This window comes from Hypanus sabinus, chromosome 17, assembly GCF_030144855.1.
Source record: "Hypanus sabinus isolate sHypSab1 chromosome 17, sHypSab1.hap1, whole genome shotgun sequence".
NCBI classification, from domain to species: Eukaryota; Metazoa; Chordata; class Chondrichthyes; order Myliobatiformes; family Dasyatidae; genus Hypanus; species Hypanus sabinus.
Genome location: NC_082722.1, coordinates 83,098,216 through 83,117,133, shown reverse-complemented (window position 1 = coordinate 83,117,133; position 18,918 = coordinate 83,098,216). Strand labels below are relative to the sequence as shown.

Below are 18,918 nucleotides of genomic sequence, written 5' to 3'. Positions count from 1 at the left end.
ATCAAATATCGCTTTGATGATTATACGCTCTAGTATCAATTGTTTGGTGACAATAAAGTAAAGCTGTGATTTCTGCCTATCTGGACTTGTCCTTCCCACAGCGTGACTTTCCCTCAGTAGCACCCCTCCCTCAATACCACCCTCCCACAGTGTGACCCTCCCTCGGTAACACCCTTCCCACAGTGTGACCCTCCCTCGGTAACACCCCCCACAGTGTGACCCTCCCTCAGTACCGCCCCCACAGTGTGACCCTCCCTCGGTAACACCCCCACAATGTGACCCTCCCTCGGTACCACCCCCACAGTGTGACCCTCCCTCGGTACCGCCCCCCACAGTCTGACCCTCCCTCAGTACCGCCCCCACAGTGTGACCCTCCCTCAGTACCGCCCCCCACAGTGTGACCCTCCCTCAGTACCGCCCCCCACAGTGTGACCCTCCCTCAGTACCACCCCAACAGTCTGACCCTTCCTCAGTACCGCCCCCACAGTGTGACCCTCCCTCAGTACCGCCCCCCACAGTGTGACCCTCCCTCAGTACCGCCCCCCACAGTCTGACCCTCCCTCAGTACCGCCCCCCACAGTGTGACCCTCCCTCAGTACCGCCCCCACAGTGTGACCCTCCCTCAGTACCACCCCCCACAGTCTGACCCTCCCTCAGTACCACCCCAACAGTCTGACCCTTCCTCAGTACCGCCCCCACAGTGTGACCCTCCCTCAGTACCGCCCCCCACAGTGTGACCCTCCCTCAGTACCACCCCCCACAGTGTGACCCTCCCTCGGTACCACCCCCCACAGTCTGACCCTCCCTCAGTACCACCCCAACAGTCTGACCCTTCCTCAGTACCGCCCCCACAGTGTGACCCTCCCTCAGTACCGCCCCCCACAGTGTGACCCTCCCTCAGTACCGCCCCCACAGTGTGACCCTCCCTCAGTACCACCCCCCACAGTCTGACCCTCCCTCAGTACCGCCCCCCACAGTCTGACCCTCCCTCAGTACCGCCCCCCACAGTGTGACCCTCCCTCAGTACCGCCCCCCACAGTGTGACCCTCCCTCAGTACCGCCCCCACAGTGTGACCCTCCCTCAGTACCACCCCCCACAGTCTGACCCTCCCTCAGTACCGCCCCCCACAGTGTGACCCTCCCTCAGTACCACCCCCCACAGTGTGACCCTCCCTCGGTACCACCCCCCACAGTGTGACCCTCTCTCGCTGCCCCTCTGTCTGTGCTCAATACCTCCCCCTGTTGGTTACAGTGTCGGAGACGACGATTGGGCGGTGGGGAAATGGGTGGCGCGGTGCGCTCTGGGATCAGTAGTCCGCCTCTTTTCTGAAGCCCTTGACTCCGCCCCGTCCGATCTGATTGGTTATCGCATGTCGAGGCGGAGAGCTCCTGCTGACTTAAGCACGTGACAAGTCAAATGACCAGTCACATGAGAGATCTGTGTCAAGATGTCTGCGGTTGAGCGGTGAGTTGTGTTCGGTTGTTAGGAATGCGTTTGAGAGAAAGTAGCCGGCGTTGTGTCGGTGTCGGGGACGAGGACAGGATATAGTGGCCAGGTCATTACCAGGATTTGGGGAAAGGGGACTAGCCGAGATGGGGTGGTCGCCCGGTGTAAGGTAAGGGGCCAGGCTTTGTACGAGTCATGATCCACGGGCTTTTACTAAGATAGTTCTGACTACACGGCTACCGTCTGAAGGTTTGTACAACTCAACCGCAAGTCGGCGTTGGCCTCTTGTTGGAGTGTTGAACCTCCTGGAGAATGAAGAGCCTCTCAACCTCCAACACTTGGTGCTCCGATACCAAACTTGTAATTATGTTCAGTTCTTGGTTATTGACAATTCCAATAGAATTTGCTAGAGTGGGTGAGATACAGAAAAAGCCCCAAAGTTATTGTATGTTGGCTGGTCTCTGACTTGGGTGCCCAATTTGTCGTGCTGGCCCTTTAACCCAAGATCAATCTAACCTTCCCTCCCAACATAGCCCTTCATTTTTCTTTTCTCTAGGCGCCTAAAGAATCTCTTAAATGTCCCTGATGTATCTGTCTTTATCGTCACACCTGGCAGTGGTTTCTATGTGCTTACTGTGTAGTTTAAAAAAAAAACTACCCTCTGACATTCCCCTAGTCATCTTAAATAGCTTCCTAATTGTCTCTTGTCATCAAGGGGAAAAGGTGCTGGCTATGCACTCGATGCTGCTGGTCAGCTTGTACACCTCTTTCAAGTTATTTTCTTTAGGCAGAAACCTGGTAAATGCTCTCTGCTCCCACTTTTTAAAATTTCTGTATCCTTTATAATGTGGTAACCAGAATTGAGCATGATACTCCCAGTGTGGTCAAACCAGAGTTTTATAGAGCTACAACAATGTTTTCAAAGGTGGCATGCCTTCTGGGCAAGTAGAAGTGTGGTGAGCTCTCTTGGCTGTGGTGTTTAATATGACCCGAGCAGGGTATTGGTGATGTTCACACGTAGGAATTTGAAGCTCTCAAACCTCGACCTCAGCACTGTTGATGGCAACATGAAAGTGCACCACCCTCCCCGAGCTTAATGACCAACTTTTGTTTTGCTGACAGTGAAGAACGTTGAGATGCCATGCCCCTTAGCTGTTAAAAGGGAAAGTGGTGGGTGTAGTCGGTCTAATTTTCTAAAAGCACTTAGAGTTGACAAAATAAGGTTTGGTGATTAATGATTGGGGATAGTTAAATGATAGAAGTCAGTTGAGGATGGTTGGCTTTGTTGGGGGGGGAGGGGGTGCTCCCGACATCAGTTGTTGGTGCTTGGGTATTTGCACACTTTCTTTTCTATTCTTGTGAACTCGTCCATTCTCTGCATCTGTTGAAATAAAATTTATTATCCAAATTCCTATGTTACCATACCTGAGATTAATTTTCTTTCAGGTATTTACAGGGAACTAAAGGAATACACTGGAATCTACAAAAAAAAACTATGCATAAACACTGACAAACAACCAATGTGCAAAAGATGTCAAATGGTGCAGCTAAAATTAACTGGGGAGCACGAGTTGTTGAAAGTGAGTCTGGTCAGAGTTGTGAGTGAAGTTGTCCATGGTGGGGAAAGCCTTGTAGAGATTGAAGAGGAATCAGTTCAGTGATTCCTGTTGTAACAGTCTGCAGGCTTGAACTTATCTCTGCCATAAAGTGTAGCTGCTTTGCCTGTGCAGAATTAAGTGGTTGTCATAAGAGTGGCTTCTACATGGTGGGTAAAAAGGAGCATCGGTGGGATAGGGTTTCACCTCAGATTAGATACAAAATTCCGCTGACATCGTGACATTTGTTTTGTGGCAGGAGTACAGTGTAATGCACAAATACTGCAAGTTACAATAATAAATATTAAAAAATAAGTAGTACAAAGCAACACATGTTTGTGCCTGAATGTTTACTCCCCTCCGTGAATTCTGGGTTTCTCCAGTGTTTTAAGGTCAGATTAAACTTCTTTACATGTATTAAATGTTTGTAATTGGACACATCCAGCAGGGCAGACTGTAAGACAGCAACAGTTGGGCCACTTGATCCATCGAGTTTGCTCCACCATTCCAACCTGGCTGCTTTATTCTCCCTCTCAACCTCATTCTCTCCTGCCTTCTCACTAAACCTTTTCCCTGTCTAATCAGTCACCACCGTAAATATACCCAGTGACTTGGCCTCCACAGCAGTCTGTGGAATTAAAATCAATAAATATGATTTTAATTTTAACTGGCATGAAATGTGCTTAACATCCTGTCTTGTATCAGTACATTGGAATCAGTTCCTTGATTATAGGCAATACTCTCGGTTTACGGAGTGAGATAATGTCTGATAAGACATTCTTAGTAATGATTCCAGTGTCTGAATCTTGCTGATCTCTTGCGATTTGTTCATTGCCCTAATGAACCTCATTCCAAACTCTGTCATACCCATTCCCTGGGGTGGAGATCCAATGTCTGAAAGTCCGGAGCCAAGGACCTGAAGGGGGCCTGCCTCTCTGATGGGTGGTTAGGAGAGTGGGAAAGGGCTTGTTTTTGTCGTTGTTGCTGCTTGTGGTGTTTACAGGCCCTGTGACCATTATGGGCATGTGTTGGTGCCAGAATGTGTGGCTTGTGGGCTGCCTTGCATGTGTTACTGCAAACATTGTTTTGATGTACACATGATAAATTGAATTGACTTTAGTTCTTACATCTTCACATGAGGATTAAAAGTCTTTATGTCTTGTCTAAATGTACAATGTGCAATCAGTAATTTATAATAGAACAGTCAATGTAACATAGAGTACACTCAAATCAGCATAAGGTAATCAATCTGATGGCCTGGTGGAAGCAGCTGTCCTGGAGCCTGTTGGTCCTGGCTTTTATGGTGCAGTACCGATTCCTGAATGGTAGCAGTTGGAACAGTTTCTGGTTGGGGTGACTCAGGTCCCCAGTGATCCTTCATGCCCTTTTATACACCAGTCTTTGTAAATGTCCTAAATTATCAGAAGATCACAGCTACAGATGCTCCGGGCTGTCTGTACTACTCTCTGCAGATTTACAAGGATGTTGCCTGGAATGGGGAGCATGTCTTATGAGAATAGGTTGAGTGAACTCGGCCTTTTCTCCTTGGAGTGATGGAGGATGTGAGGTGACCTGATAGAGGTGTATAAGATGAAGGGGCATTGATCATGTGAGTAGTCAGAGACTTTTTCCCAGGGCTAAAATGGCTAACATGAGAGGGCATAGTTTTAAGGTGCTTGGAAGTAGGCACAGAGGAGATGTTGGGTAAGTTTTTTACGCAGAGAGTGGTGAGTGCATGGAATGGGCTGCTGGCGATGGTGGTGGAGGCGGATACGATAGGGTCTTTTAAGAGGCTCCTGAATAGGTACATGGAGCTTAGCAAAATAGAGGGCTATGGGTAGCCCTAGGTAATTTCTAAAGTAAGGACATGTTTGGCACAACATTGTGGGCTGAAGGGCCTGTAATGTGCTGACGAAGGGTCTCGGCCCGAAACCTCGACAGCGCTTCTCCCTATAGATGCTGCCTGGCCTACTGTGTTCCACTGGCATTTTGTGTGTGTTGTTTGAATTTCCAGCATCTGCAGATTTCCTCGTGTTTGCTCTGTAATATGTTGTAGGTTTTCTATGTTTCTGTGCAAGGTCTTGCAATTAAGGGAAGTACAGTTCCCATACCAGGCAGTGATGCAGCTAGTCAGGATGCTCTCAACTGTGCCCCTATAGAAAGTTCATAGGATTTGGGGTCTCATACCAAACTTCCTCAGCCGTCTGAGGTGAAAGCCGTCTGTTGTGTTTTTATTAGTTAGTTCTTATTAGTCAGGGTGTCCAGAAGGCAGGAGAATTGGGTTGAGGGGGATAAGAAATCAGCCCTGATGGAATGGCAGACTAGCCCTGATGGGCCGATTGGCTTAATTCTGCTCCTATTGTTGGAGCTCTTGTCATTGCTGAGGACAAGATTGCAGTGTCACTTCCTGGTGCAATGTTTGAGCGTTGTCGGTGAGTGCAGTGGGTGTGGACACATTGGGAGAACGTGAGGAGGATAGTCTTGTTCCAGAATAGTCTGGGGATATGATTGAGCTGAGAGGAGCAACGTAAAAGGAAGCAGGGCAGCTTTTTTCACAGGGGTGTGTATATGGAGTGTAGTAGATGTGGGTACAATATCAACATTTAAGAGGCATTTGGACAGGTACGTGGATAGGAAGGGTTTAAGGGGATATGGGCAGAATGCAGGCAAATGGAACTTCAATTAAGACATCTTGGTCAGCATGGATGCATTGGGCTGAAGGGCCTGTGTCTTCATGGATATTGGAGAGGCTGGACACAGTTATTCACTTCTGTGGACTGGATGGGCCAAATGGTCTGATCGGAGTTAATAATCGGGTTCATTATCACTAACGTTTGTTGGGAAATTGTTTTGTGGCATTAATTACCATAAGCTCATAAAGATGTTTAATGTTGTGGGCCCATGGACCCCTCGGACATTAGTAATAGAAGAAGCTGTTTCTAAAATATCGAGTGTGGGTCTTCGGGCTTCTCTACCACCTTCCTGGTGGTAACAATGAGAAGAGGCCATGTCCTGGGTGATGGGGGTCCTTCACAATGGCTGCTGCCTTCTCCTGTTGATCTCCTCTGGGGAGGGTTGTGCCCTCAATGGATGTTTCCTTCTCCCATTGATCTCCTCTCTCCCATATAGCCCTGTACTTTTCTATCCTCTTTGTTTCTTAAATGCCTTTCATGTACTTCCCTCTACCACCACCCCTGGCAGTATGTTCCACGCACCCACCACTCTGTATTAGAGAAAACGACTGCCTCTGTTTTCCCCAGCCCTGGACATGCTACCAATCACCTTAAAATTGAGGGATATTATCATTTTCTATCTCTGAAAGATCTCTGGTTATCCACTCTAATGTGCCTCTTGTTGTCCTGTACACCTCTATTTCTACAAGCTAATAGACTTGGAAATTCACATGTCTATACATTGCCACGGGATCATAACACAAAGATTTTTACTCCTTGTTGTGGGATGGATGTAAGGTTTAAATAAATTCAATTCCATCTAGTCACCTGTCAACCTTCACTTCAAAGACAAAAGCATTGGCTCGCTCAACCTATTCTCATCTCAATGTTGAGTCTTTTTGTTCCTTGGGATTTCAATCTTCTCCTCAAAACATCCCTTTTTGCTCTTTCTCCTACCCTTCTTCTCCAGCTTGCACCTGCCCTTTTCCTGGGCCTGTTGCATGTCTTCCCCCCGCCCCCGCCCCCTCCCCGCTGTGCTGAGCTTGCCACCCTGGTTAGATCTTGCACTGTGAGTGCTGTGTGAGCACAATGAGCTGCAATTGCTTCCAGGCCTTTCTCCTGGCTGTTTACCGTGGGTCAATGTTTAATCTAAGCACTAAACTCCTCTGATTTGTATTGATAAGAGTTCATCAAAGATGAAGATGAGTTTTATTTAGCATTGAAGCATGCAGTGAAATTCATTGTTCGTGTCTGAGGATGAGCTGGGAGGAAGTGTAGCCACGATTCCAACGCCAACGTGGTGCTCACAGCTTGCTCACCCTAATCCCTACGTCGTTGGAACGTGGAAGGAAACGTAAACCTCCAGCAGGATCCCGCACTGTCACAGGGAATGTAGCAAATCCTTGCAGGCAGCGTCGGGAAGCGGACCCTGATTGCGACAGCTGTCTCTGTAAAGTGTTGTCTCTGCTCCACACTGCCTGATCAGGATAGTTTATGAAAACACAAATCTCTTGCCGGTTGTCATGCTGAGGAGGTCCCTTGTCACTGGGCCGTGCTCAGTTATGGCTGACCATTCATTCTGCCACAAGTACTCTGGCGTGTCCGTCTCCCTGGATTGCTGATTGTCACTTACAGGCTGTTCCAAATTTTATCAAAATACCATCATGTACAGCCCTGAGACTCATTTTCTTGTGGGCATTCACAAGAATTAGGAAAACATTCAATAGGATCAATGAAAGACTGTATCTAACAGGACAAACAACCAATGTGCCAAAGGCAACAAATTGCATAGATAAAATGAGGGGGAAAAAGCAATAAAGAGAACAAGTTGTAGAGCCCTTAAGTGTGTGTATAGATTGTGGGAAGAGTTCACTGATGGGGTGAGTGAAGCTATCCCCACAGGTTCAAGAGCCTGATGGTTCTGGGGTAATAATTCTCCCTGAACCTGGAAGGTGTCCTGAGGCTCCTGATGGCAAAGGTGAGAAGAGTATGGACTGGGTGGTGGGGGCCCCTGATGATGGACACTGCTTTCCTGCTCTTTGGTGGGGAGGGCTTCACCCGTGATGGACTGGACTGTATCCACCACTACTTGTAGCATTTTTCGTTCGGGGGCATTGGTGTTTCCATACCAGGCTGTGATGCAACCAGCCAATATACTCTCCACCACACATCTATAGATGTCATGCCAAATCATCACAAACTCCTAAGGAACTAGAGGCACTGCTGTGCTTTCTTCATAATTGCACTTGTGTGCTGGGCCCAGGACAGGACCTCCAAAATAATAATACGGAGGGGCTTCTGCTGACCCCCTCCACCTGATGAGGATTGGCTCAAGGACCTCAGATTTCCTCCTGCTGGAAATCTATAATCAGCTCCTTGGCCTTGCTGACATTGAGAGGTTGTTGTGGCACCACTCGGCGGGATTTTGTCCCCCTTCTATACGCTGATTCATCCCGATCTTTGATTCAGCCTCTGACAGTGGTGTCTTCAGCAAACTTAAATGTGGCATTGGAGCTGTAAAGTGAGTAGAGCAGAGAGCTAAACACACAGCTTGTGGTGTGCCTGTGCTGACAGTGATCGTGGGGGATCTGAACTGGCTGGGGTCTGCAAGTAAGGAAATTGAGGATCCAATTGCACAAGGAACAAACATTCATTCCTGGGGGGGGCAATGTTCTCCCCTTTACCCATTCTGGGAATACAGGTTCAAAATTCCTTGAAAGTGGCATCATAGGGTAGATGAGTTTGCAAAGACTTGGTTAAGGTTTAATTAAAATGGTTTATGGATTGGACTCTAGTTCATATAACCATATAACAATCACAGCACGGAAACAGGCCATCTCGGCCCTCCTAGTCTGTGCCGAACTCTTAATCTCACCTAGTCCCACCTACCCGCACTCAGCCCATAACCCTCCACTCCTTTCCTGTCCATATACCTATCCAATTTTACCTTAAATGACACAACTGAACTGGCCTCTACTACTTCTACAGGAAGCTCATTCCACACAGCTATCACTCTCTGAGTAAAGAAATACCCCCTCGTGTTTCCCTTAAACTTCTGCCCCCTAACTCTCAAATCATGTCCTCTCGTTAGTCTTCATGTTAGTCTTTTGTGCAGTTTGGATTGGGGCAGACTGCAGTCAGCGAATGATGGTGTTAAATTGAACTGAATGTTCCTGGACTGTTTCAGTGAGTCTGGTTCGATGTTTTGTCCCTCGCTCGCTTTTGGCTACTAGTACGATTTGTATTTCTGCGCATTTGATGTTTTCTCTGGGTTCCATGGTGTTTCTTGGCCATCTGTGGGAAGATTAAACGATTGTATTCTGTATACTTTGATAATGTACTTTGAATCTTTGATTTGACGGGAGATTTGATAGGTGTACAGAATAGAGGGGTCTAGGCGTAGGCAAGTGACGCTGCAGTTGTATAAACTTTGAGGCTACGTCACAGGTCATTCTGGTCACCCCATTACAGGAAGGACATCGAGACTTCGGAATGGCTGCAGAAGAGATTGAAAAGGTTATTGCCTGGATTAGACTGTGTTGGTTGTGAGGATGGGTTGAGCAAGCCTGGAATTACCACCCCACCCCCTGGGAGGGTGAGCTGACTGGGTATAAAATTCAGAAGCTTGAGTTGTGCAAGTAGTCTTTTTTTCCCTTGCCCAGCAAATGTCAAAACTAAAGGGCAGAGCATTGAGACAATCAGAGTTTAAAGGAGATGCACAAGGCAAGTTGCTATGCGAGCCACACAGGCCAGCAACTCTCCAATGTCCATTCTCTGGAAGGTAAGCTGACTGCCTTCATCTGCAGCTGACCCAACATGAGATGAGGAGACGCTGTGTGTTTGTTCTTGCAGAAACAAGGCTCCAGGCCCACATACATGCTCCAGCAATTTACAAGCCAGGCCATTTGGACTTCTGGTGACTGTATGTGTTGGATCATAATTATATGTATTGTGTGTGATTATGTAGCTGGCCCCAGAGGAACCCTGTTTCATTTTGACTGCAGAACTAGGCCATTTGGCCCATCAGTGTTGTTATCTATTTCAACCCCATTCTCCTGCCTTCTCCCTGTAACCTTTGCCCCACTAATCAAGAGCCTGTCAACCTCTGCTTTAAATATACCCAATGACTTGGCCTCTGCAGTTGTCTGTGGTATAAAATTCCACTGATTCACCATCCTCTTGAGAAAGACATCCTCATTGCTATTCTAAATGGACACCTCTCTATTCTGGGACCGTGTGCTTTGGTTGTAGACACGTGTATGTTGGGTGACAATTAAACGAGGCGTTTAGAGAGATCGTGTCGGCACATGGGGTTGGCTTACACTGGTCAGCACTGATCGGGGGCTGAAGAGCCAGTTTTATCACCACTAGCTGGTCTTTCTCTTCCCCTTTATCAGCAGGTTGTTCAGCAGTGGTGTGTGTTGTTTTTATTGTACTCATAAACCATTTTTCCTTGCTGATGGTTGCAAAATGGTCATTGGCATTTACTGCCTGTCAGATAATGAAGCAATTGCTATGCTGCACAACATGTCAATATGAGGAACTGAGCAGGTCAGGCAGCATTCATGGAGATGAATAAACAGACGCTGTTTTGGACTGAAACCCAGTCACAGACGTGTACTGCATTAAGCAGCATAGTTTTAAGAATTTAATTTTTTGATGTATTTTTATTGTAATTTATTTTTATGTATGCTGCCCAAAACAAATTTCAATATGTACTCTCTCCCATGGTCCTCTTTCCTCTCCTTTAGCCCTTTGCTTTTACTACCTTTCACTTTCCAGCTTGCTCTCCGTCCCCTTCCACCACCTTACTGTTCTGGCATCTTCCCCTTTCCTTTCCAGTCCTGATAAAGGGTCTCAGCCCAAAACATCAACTGTTTATCCATTTCCATAGATGCCACCTGACCTGACTTCCTCCAGCATTTAGACTACGTCCACACTAGACCAGATAATTTTGAAAACGCCGGTTTCACATAAAAACGACAGGCGTCCACACCATGTGTTTTTAAAAATACCTATTTGGCGAATGTTTGGGTGAATCTCCTCCTACTGGGCATGCACAGAATGCACCGAAAACAAGCAAAGAGGAAACGGTATACCTGGTGTGCGTTTGTCCGGTTACAGAAAAACTTAAAAGGAAATTGGCAAACGAAAGACTTGGTGCGTGTTCGTTTGTTCAGAAACATTTCCTACAGACATAGTCTCTTCACCAATGAAAGGGACAACAGCTACAATTAAATGCGATAAGGCTTGTTACTGGGCGAAAGTGAGATTTGCTGTTTCCTCATTTGTTTGCCTCTACTTTTGCCATGTCTTTGTATTATTCTGCTGTATTTAATGTGCAATAAAATGAGTTACTGGGCAAAAGTGACAATTGCATCTATTGAATGTTTGCACAAGCAATACATTAATAAAGCACCTTGTTAAGTGTATAAGACATGGCTTTATCAGTGTTATCTTGTATTTCCATACAATGTTATGTTAGGCTGTTATACATCTATTGTCAGATATTATTGTGGTGTTGGGGGTTGCATTCAAGAAATCGATGAAACGCCACACTGCCGCCACCATTTGTTCCAGCACATCATGACAGCGGTTTTAAAAATAGCCCGTTACCCTGTAAGCACTATGCTGGGTTTTAGGCATTTTCAGATTATTCTCTCTGGAGAGCGTTTCTGAGAATCTCCGTTTTCGGGGGAGGAAAAGCCGTTTCAGTGTGGACGGAGGGTCAAAATGAAGCAAAAAAGCTTTGGTTATGGATTTATCTGGTCTAGTGTGGACGTAGCCTTGGTGAGGGTTGCTCTGGACTTCCAGAATCCCATGTGTCTAATGAATATTGGTGACATTGTGACAGAGACCCCATATCCTGATGGGGGCAGCGTGGTAGTGTAGGGGTTAGCACAACTGCTCCACACTGCCAGTGATCATGGCTCAATTCCTGCTGTTGTCTGTAAGGATTTTGTACTTTCTGACTGTTGGGGTTTCCTCCCACATTCCGAGCATACAGGCAGGCTAGTAAGTTGTAGACGTGCTATGCTGGCGCCAGAATCAGGTGACACTTGGCTGCCCCCCGCACATCCTCGCACTGTTGGTCATTGACGCAAACAATGCATTTCACTGTGTTTTAATGTACACAGGACTCTTCTTTGAGAAGAGCAGTCTTCCCAAGGATATCCATAGCCCATCCAGAGGATGAAATGTACCTCTTAGCCTCACTGCTATCCTTGCGCCATGCTTTCAGGCTTTGGCATCTTCTGCCCAGTGGTAGAGGGGAGAAGAGAACGTCTGGGCTGGGTGAGTTCTGCTGGCTGCTTCGCTAAGGCAGGGAGAGGTGTAGTCATTGTCCATAAAGAAAAATGCAAAAACAGGTCAGGCAGCACCAAAATGAAGAATTGACATCTTGGGCCAAGACTGATTGGGACCCTTCCTGGTCCTGATGAAGGGTTTTGACCTGAAGCACCAACTGTTTATTCAGGGATGCTGCCTGACCTGAGTTTCTCCAGCATTTTGTGTGTGTTGCTTTGGATTTCCAGCATCTGCAGATTCGTCATTTACCATAGAGAACATGAACTCCAATATGGGCTTTGGAGAGGGAGACTGGAAATGTATAGACATGAGTAGAGCAGACCAAACTTAAGAGATGGCACATCGAGTCCCTTTCCAAGGAGAAGGGAGCATGGCCTGGGTGGTGAGGACCCTGCTTGATGATGGATGTAGATACGTTCGGTTTGCTAGAGCCATTGACATACCAAATCTCCTCAAGCTCCTAATGAAATGCATGTTGGGGATGAGTATACTATGATATGGCCCAGGTTTATGTCTCATCTGAAAGGCGATGTTTGGTCACCTGGTTGAGAGTACCTCTGCTATCCAGGTGGTGGTGTTTCAAAGGTACATTTAATGTCAGAAATGTGTACAATATACATCCTGGAATTCTTTCTCTTTGCAATAATCCACAAAAACAGGAATACTGCAAAGAATGAATGACAGTTAAATGTTAGAACCCCAAGGCCCCCCCATTGACAAATAAAAGGATTGGCACCACCCCCCACCAAGCACTTTCTCCCTAAGGGAAAGAGGTGTCCCTGTTTCACAGTGAGGGGAGACATAACAAAATTTGCTGATTTACAATGTTAGAAGTCTGTTGCATCGCTTTTTCTGAGCTCTGTGCCCGAGGAACTCGGGTGTCTGGGCACACAGCCAGCTCACTGCTTTCGATCTACCAACTCCCACGACGCCAGGTTCCTGCAGAGGCACTGACCCTGCCTCCAGAACCCCAAAGATGAGCTCGTCTTCTAGGCTGCGCCGTTGGCGTGCCGAACAACGGCCGGTCGTGAGATCCAGAGAGCGGGTCCCATTCCCGCAAAGAACTGAAGTCAGCGTGCTACTCCAGGTCAGGGTCTTCCAAAGAACACAAAAGGGAGGACTAGAGATATCACAGATGGAAATAGAGCTGCTTCAGAAGATGCAAGCAAAGGAGTCACCGTTAGGTGCCATCATCTCCTGCTTATTGTGAATTTTGGGAGAGATTTAATAAGAACCCGAGCGTGGTCAGTATGTACAATGTGCTGCCACAAGATGTGATTGAGGCAGGTACATTAATAACTTTTAAAGGATACTTGGACAAGAACATGGATGGGCAAGATTAGGGGTATGGACCAAACATGGATAACTGAGATGGGAATCTAGATCATCACAGCCCAGCTGGGCCAAATGACCTGTTTCCCTGCTGTGTGACTGTTATTCATTTGTGTTGGGTTTTGATGTTTAGCCACGAATGCATTCCTTTTTTTTTTCAGGCCCTCCTTCTCGATGGGAAATGAGACCCTCAGGGTTCCCATGGCCCTATTTGCCTTGAACAGGCAGCGGCTGTGTGAAAAACTGCGGAAGAATGCGGAGGTGCCGAAGAAATCAGTGATGGTTCTGCAGGGGGGTGAGCAGACGCAGCGATACTGCACAGACACTGACGTCATTTTCCGTCAGGTGGGTCTGGGTAATGGCCGCTCTGTTAATCTGGTTACAGGCAGGTTGGTGCTGAATCAAAGCACATCCACCATGCAAATGTGCGGTTATCCTGACTGGTTTATACTCCAGGATTAATGGCAGGATTCTTAGCAGTGCGGAGGAACAGAGGAATCTTGGGTCAGAATTTTCAGAATTCTACGGTTGGGGGATTAGATTATCAGGTTTTTCATTTATTTACCTTTGGTACAGGTTAAAGCCACCTCAGTCAACTTAAACTGCTTCACACTGTACAGTGTTAACATGGACCCTCCTTGTGGGGCAGATGCATGTTGATGAATATTCCAAAGAACAATATGGTCTCTGCATCTGCTGATATCAATAAATCACCCACTGCCAACTTGTACATATTCAGGATGGACCAGAATTCATAGAAAAGGATAGATTAAGATCTGAGCAGATGCTAGAAATCCAGAGTCACACACACACAATGCTGGAGGAACTCGGCAGGCCAGCTAACAGCCATGGAGAGGAATAAACAGTCGGCGTTTCAGGCTGAGACCCTTCAACAGGACTCCGGACCGGGAAGATTCTGATGAAGGGTCTTGGCCCAAAGCATCAACTGTTCACTGCCCTCCATAGATGTTGCCTGACCTGATTTCCTTCTGCATTTTGTGCGTAACTCTGATTAAAATCTGGCATTCTGTCAGTAACCAAGGTGGATTCAATGGGGTGTGAGAGCTAAGAGCTCTGTCTCCTGGTCAAATGTTGTGCCGTGGAGATCTGGGAAAGGTTGCTGCCCTCACCGATAACTTGGCGTGTGGATGAATCAGCACATCATGATCCTTTAGCATTGGCAGGGGAAAAGTGGATGCCAATGGGAAGAGGGTATAGAGTTCCGAGTGAGTAATGATGAGCCCATTGGTTCAGAGGCAGGTACGTAGCAAGCCAATGGGAAGAGGGTATAGAGTTCTGAGTGAGGAATGATGAGCCCATTGGTTCAGAGGCAGGTACGTAGCAAGCCAATGGGAAGAGGGTATAGAGTTCTGAGTGAGGAATGATGAGCCCATTGGTTCACAGGCAGGTACATAGCAAGCCAATGGGAAGAGGGTATAGAGTTCTGAGTGAGGAATGATGAGCCCATTGGTTCAGAGGCAGGTACGTAGCAAGCCAATGGGAAGAGGGTAGAGAGTTCCGAGTGAGGAATGATGAGCCCATTGGTTCACAGGCAGGTACGTAGCAAGCCAATGGGAAGAGGGTATAGAGTTCCGAGTGAGTAATGATGAGCCCATTGGTTCACAGGCAGGTACATAGCAAGCCAATGGGAAGAGGGTAGAGAGTTCCGAGTGAGTAATGATGAGCCCATTGGTTCAGAGGCAGGTACATAGCAAGCCAATGGGAAGAGGGTATAGAGTTCCGAGTGAGTAATGATGAGCCCATTGTACATAGTAAGCCTGTACCTGTACATAGCCACAGGTACGTAGCAAGCCGTCTGCCTTCTTTCATTTTGGACGGTGAGCAGAATTTATCTGCCAAGCTAGAGAGAGACCTCCCAATAAAGGCAGGGTGATTTCCCTCAGCAACGAAAGGTATGACTGAGTTGAAAACACTGTAAACACAGTTGCTGTTCCCCAAGAGGTCCCAGAAGACATAGGAGAATTAAGCCATTTGGCCTATCAAGTCTATTCTGCCATTCCATCATGGCAAAGTTATTATCTTCAGCCCCATTCTCCTGCCTTCTCCCTGTAACCTTTGACACCTTGTCGAATCAAGAATCTTTCAGCCTCAACTTTAATGACGGCCTCCACAGCAATGAATTCCACAGATTCACCAACCTCTGGCTAAAGACATTCCTCCCATGTCTGTTCTAAATGTCTGTTCTCTATTCTGAAGCTGTGCCCTCTGGTTGTGGACTCCGCCGTTAAAGGAAACATCCTCTCTATCGAAACCTTTCAATATTCAATAGGTTTCTATAAACCCTCCCCCCTTCATTCTTCTGAACTCCAGTGAGTACAGGCTTGGAGCCTTCAAACGGTCATCACGAGGAGTATGTCATTTGAAACTCGGCTGCCAGGGAAGATGGAGAACAGAATGCAGCTTATAATCTGATCTCATTGACTTGGATGGGAGTTGACACCTGATCCCTTCTGTCAGTGCAGCTGCAGTAAATAAAGGAGAGAAGTGTTACAGAAGAATCTGGCATTTAATTACCCTTACAGATAACTTAGTATTGCATGCCTTTGAGCGGCAGTGCGATGACGATGAGAGAACGAGGCTCTGAGTCTGGTTCTCTGTGTTGTGGGAGACGTTGGAACTGCTGTGTGTGAAGTCGCCGTGTTTGTTGGGTAGGAGGGTTGACTGGAAAACTCCAGATGACAAGGAACAGGTATCCAACATTGAGGGGTAGAGAGGGGGTGAATAGGTATTCAAAATTGAGTAGAGGGAGGGTATATAGGTATCCAACATTGAGGGGTAGGGGGAGTGGGTGAATAGGTATTCAAAATTGAGTAGAGGGAGGGTATATAGGTATCCAAAATTGAGGGGTAGGGGGAGTGGGTGAATAGGTATTCAAAATTGAGGGATAGGAGGAGGGTAGATGTGTTTCAAAAATTGAGGGATAGAGAGGGTAAATGGGTTTCCAAGACTGGGTGGTATAGATAGGATAAATCCAGGCTTTTTCTGCTGAGGTGAGGTGAGACTACAACCAGAGGTCATGGGTTAAGGGTGAAAGGTGAACTGTTTATGGGGACCATGGGGGAGGGGAGAGAGACTTCACTTAGGATGGTCGAGTGTGGAATGAGCTGCCAGAGTTGGTGGACGTGATTCTGATTTCACTGTTTGGATAGAAGTTAGAGATGCTTGGATAGGTACATGGGTGGGAGGGGAATGGTCTGGGTGCAGGTCAAGGGGACAGGGCAGAGTAATGATTTGGCATTGACCAGATGGGCTGAGTGATCTGTGCTGAGGTGTTTTATGACCCTTCAGCCCATCTACATGTACTGGCATGACATCCCGATCCTCCTCCTAAAATTAAAGATGAGCTTTATTTGTCGCATGTACAGTGAAATGCATCGATTGGGTCAATGACCATCACAGTCTGAGGGTGAGCTGGGACAGCCCACGAGTGTCACCATGCTTTCGGTGCCAACGTAGCTTCATACAACTTACTGACCTGCGTATCTTTGGAACGTGGGAGGGAAGCGGGGCACCTGAAGGAAACCCAGGCAGTCACAGGGAGAACTTACAAATTCTGATCATTGGCACTGGAAAGTGTTAAGCTACTTAAATTTCTGTCTAAGTACTCCTTAAACACCTTGCTTGCATTTGACTCCATCTCCTGTGGCAGTGAGTTTCAGATATTATCCCCTTTATTTTGGGGGGGAAAGTGATTACTCCTGGGTGTCTCTTTAAATCTTCTTTGCTCTCTCTTGTAACCAATGTCCTGCAGCCCAAGAAACATCCTGCACTCCAGCACAACCACACCTTTACTAAGTGTGGCATCCAGAACTGCAAAGCAGTTGCCGGGTGGGGTATAATCAGTCACAGCTCCTGTGTTCTACCCACCGTGCTGTACTTTCACCACCGCGTATCACCTTCCAATGTCGGCATGTTCAGGAAACCATTGAAGGTGAAAGGCAGTCATTTCAAAGGAGATGTGAGGAGCCAGTTTCCTTTCACACAGGGAGTGATGGGTGCCTGGTAAAGGGTCGTGGTGGAGGCAGAGACATTTAGGTAGATACGTGAAGGTGAGGGAAATGGAAGGATATGAATATTGCATAGACAGAAGAGATTAGTTTAGTTGGCCATTTGATTACCAATTTAATTGGCACAGCACGCCATTGTGGGCATGTATTGTATGTTCTGTGAACCCCTCGGTCTCTTTCCAGTGTTGTATTTCTGTGTCAGGAGGAAAGTCATAGACCATTTTGGCACAGTGTAGGCCCTTGGGCCGACAATGTGCTGACATTTTGACCTACTTTAAGATCGATTTAACTTTTCCCTCCCATCTAGCCCTCCCCTTTTCTATCATGTTTGTGCCTCCCGAAGAGTCTCTGAAATATCCAATGCCACCGTCCCTGGCTGCGTGCCCACCACACTCTGTAGTTTTAAAACAAAGTTTGCCTCCGACATCCCACTGTACATTCCTCCAAACCCTTCCACAGCAGGGAAGCCTGTCCACACGGCCTCTGGTTGTCACTCTCTACACTAGTCATTGGAAACTCTAGGAAGGATGCATCACGTGAATGTCACAAATAATTGGATGAGGTTATGAAAATTAAAATCAATGTTCATTATGGCAAATGTAGGTCTGAATTAAAATTTCCAAGCCTGCTATGTTGTCTGCCTCTTTGCCGTGTTGATGTCAGAAACCTTTGCTTTTTTATGTGGGGTTGGAGGAAGGAGGGTTAGCTGGAAGTCGATGGGTGAAGCCAGGTGTGTGGGGGAAAGTAAAGGTCGAAACTGGGTCAGTTCATGGTTGAGGTAAGAGGGCGAGCAGTGGGAGACTCGCTGAACTCCCATTAAAGATGATATTTCCTTCAGGGTAGGCATCCCTCAATGTCCCATCTTCAACAGGAGTTCACTGAGACCCTTTCTCACTGCTCCTCCTCCTGTGACCTCTGCTGTTTTGACTCTTCGAGCACCTACTCAGCCTTTACTTTCCTCCCCTACCTGGCTTCTAGCTGATCCTTCCCCTCCCCATCTTATTCTGGCACTTCTCCCTTCCTTTCCAGCCCTGAAGAAGGGTCTCAGCTTGAAACATCAACTCTTTACTCATCTCCATAGATGCTGCCTGACCTAACTGAGTTGCCCCTGCCTTTTGTATGCATTACTCTGGATTTCCAGCTTCTGCAGGATCCCTTGTTTGTTTTTCTGTGTTCCGTGTGTGATGTATGTACTGTTGTGCACCGTGGTCCCTGGGACACGTTTTGTTTAGCTGGGGTGCCATGGTAGCAGAGCGATCAGTGCAATGGCTGCTCGACGTGGCAGAGTTCAGAGTTGAATTAGAGTCCTCTGTAAGCAAGTTCATAAGTGTGTTCCTTTGTGTGCCCCCGTTTCCTCCCACAGTCCAAAAAGGAACCAGTTAGTAGGTTAATCGGTCATTGCAAATTGTCCTGTGATTAGGCTGAGGTTACGTAGGTGGGTTGCTGGGCAGTGTGGCTTGAAAGGCCTTTTCTCTCATTAAAATAATTCCGTGTACAGTTGAATGGCAGTAAACTTCAACTTATTTTGAATGTGTATT

General features: G+C 47.1%; 1 protein-coding gene across 1 annotated transcript in view; it reads left to right on the top strand.

The window, feature by feature from the left end:
- The first annotated feature begins 1,386 nt into the window (after positions 1–1,386).
- pepd (peptidase D) overlaps positions 1,387–18,918 on the top strand; it is a 181,015-nt gene continuing 163,483 nt past the window's right edge. Inside the window, exons 1-2 of the mRNA XM_059993348.1 lie at positions 1,387–1,465; positions 13,514–13,697. Coding sequence (XP_059849331.1) covers positions 1,449–1,465; positions 13,514–13,697 — 201 coding nt within the window. The 5' untranslated portion in view covers positions 1,387–1,448. The remainder of the gene's footprint in view (positions 1,466–13,513; positions 13,698–18,918) is intronic.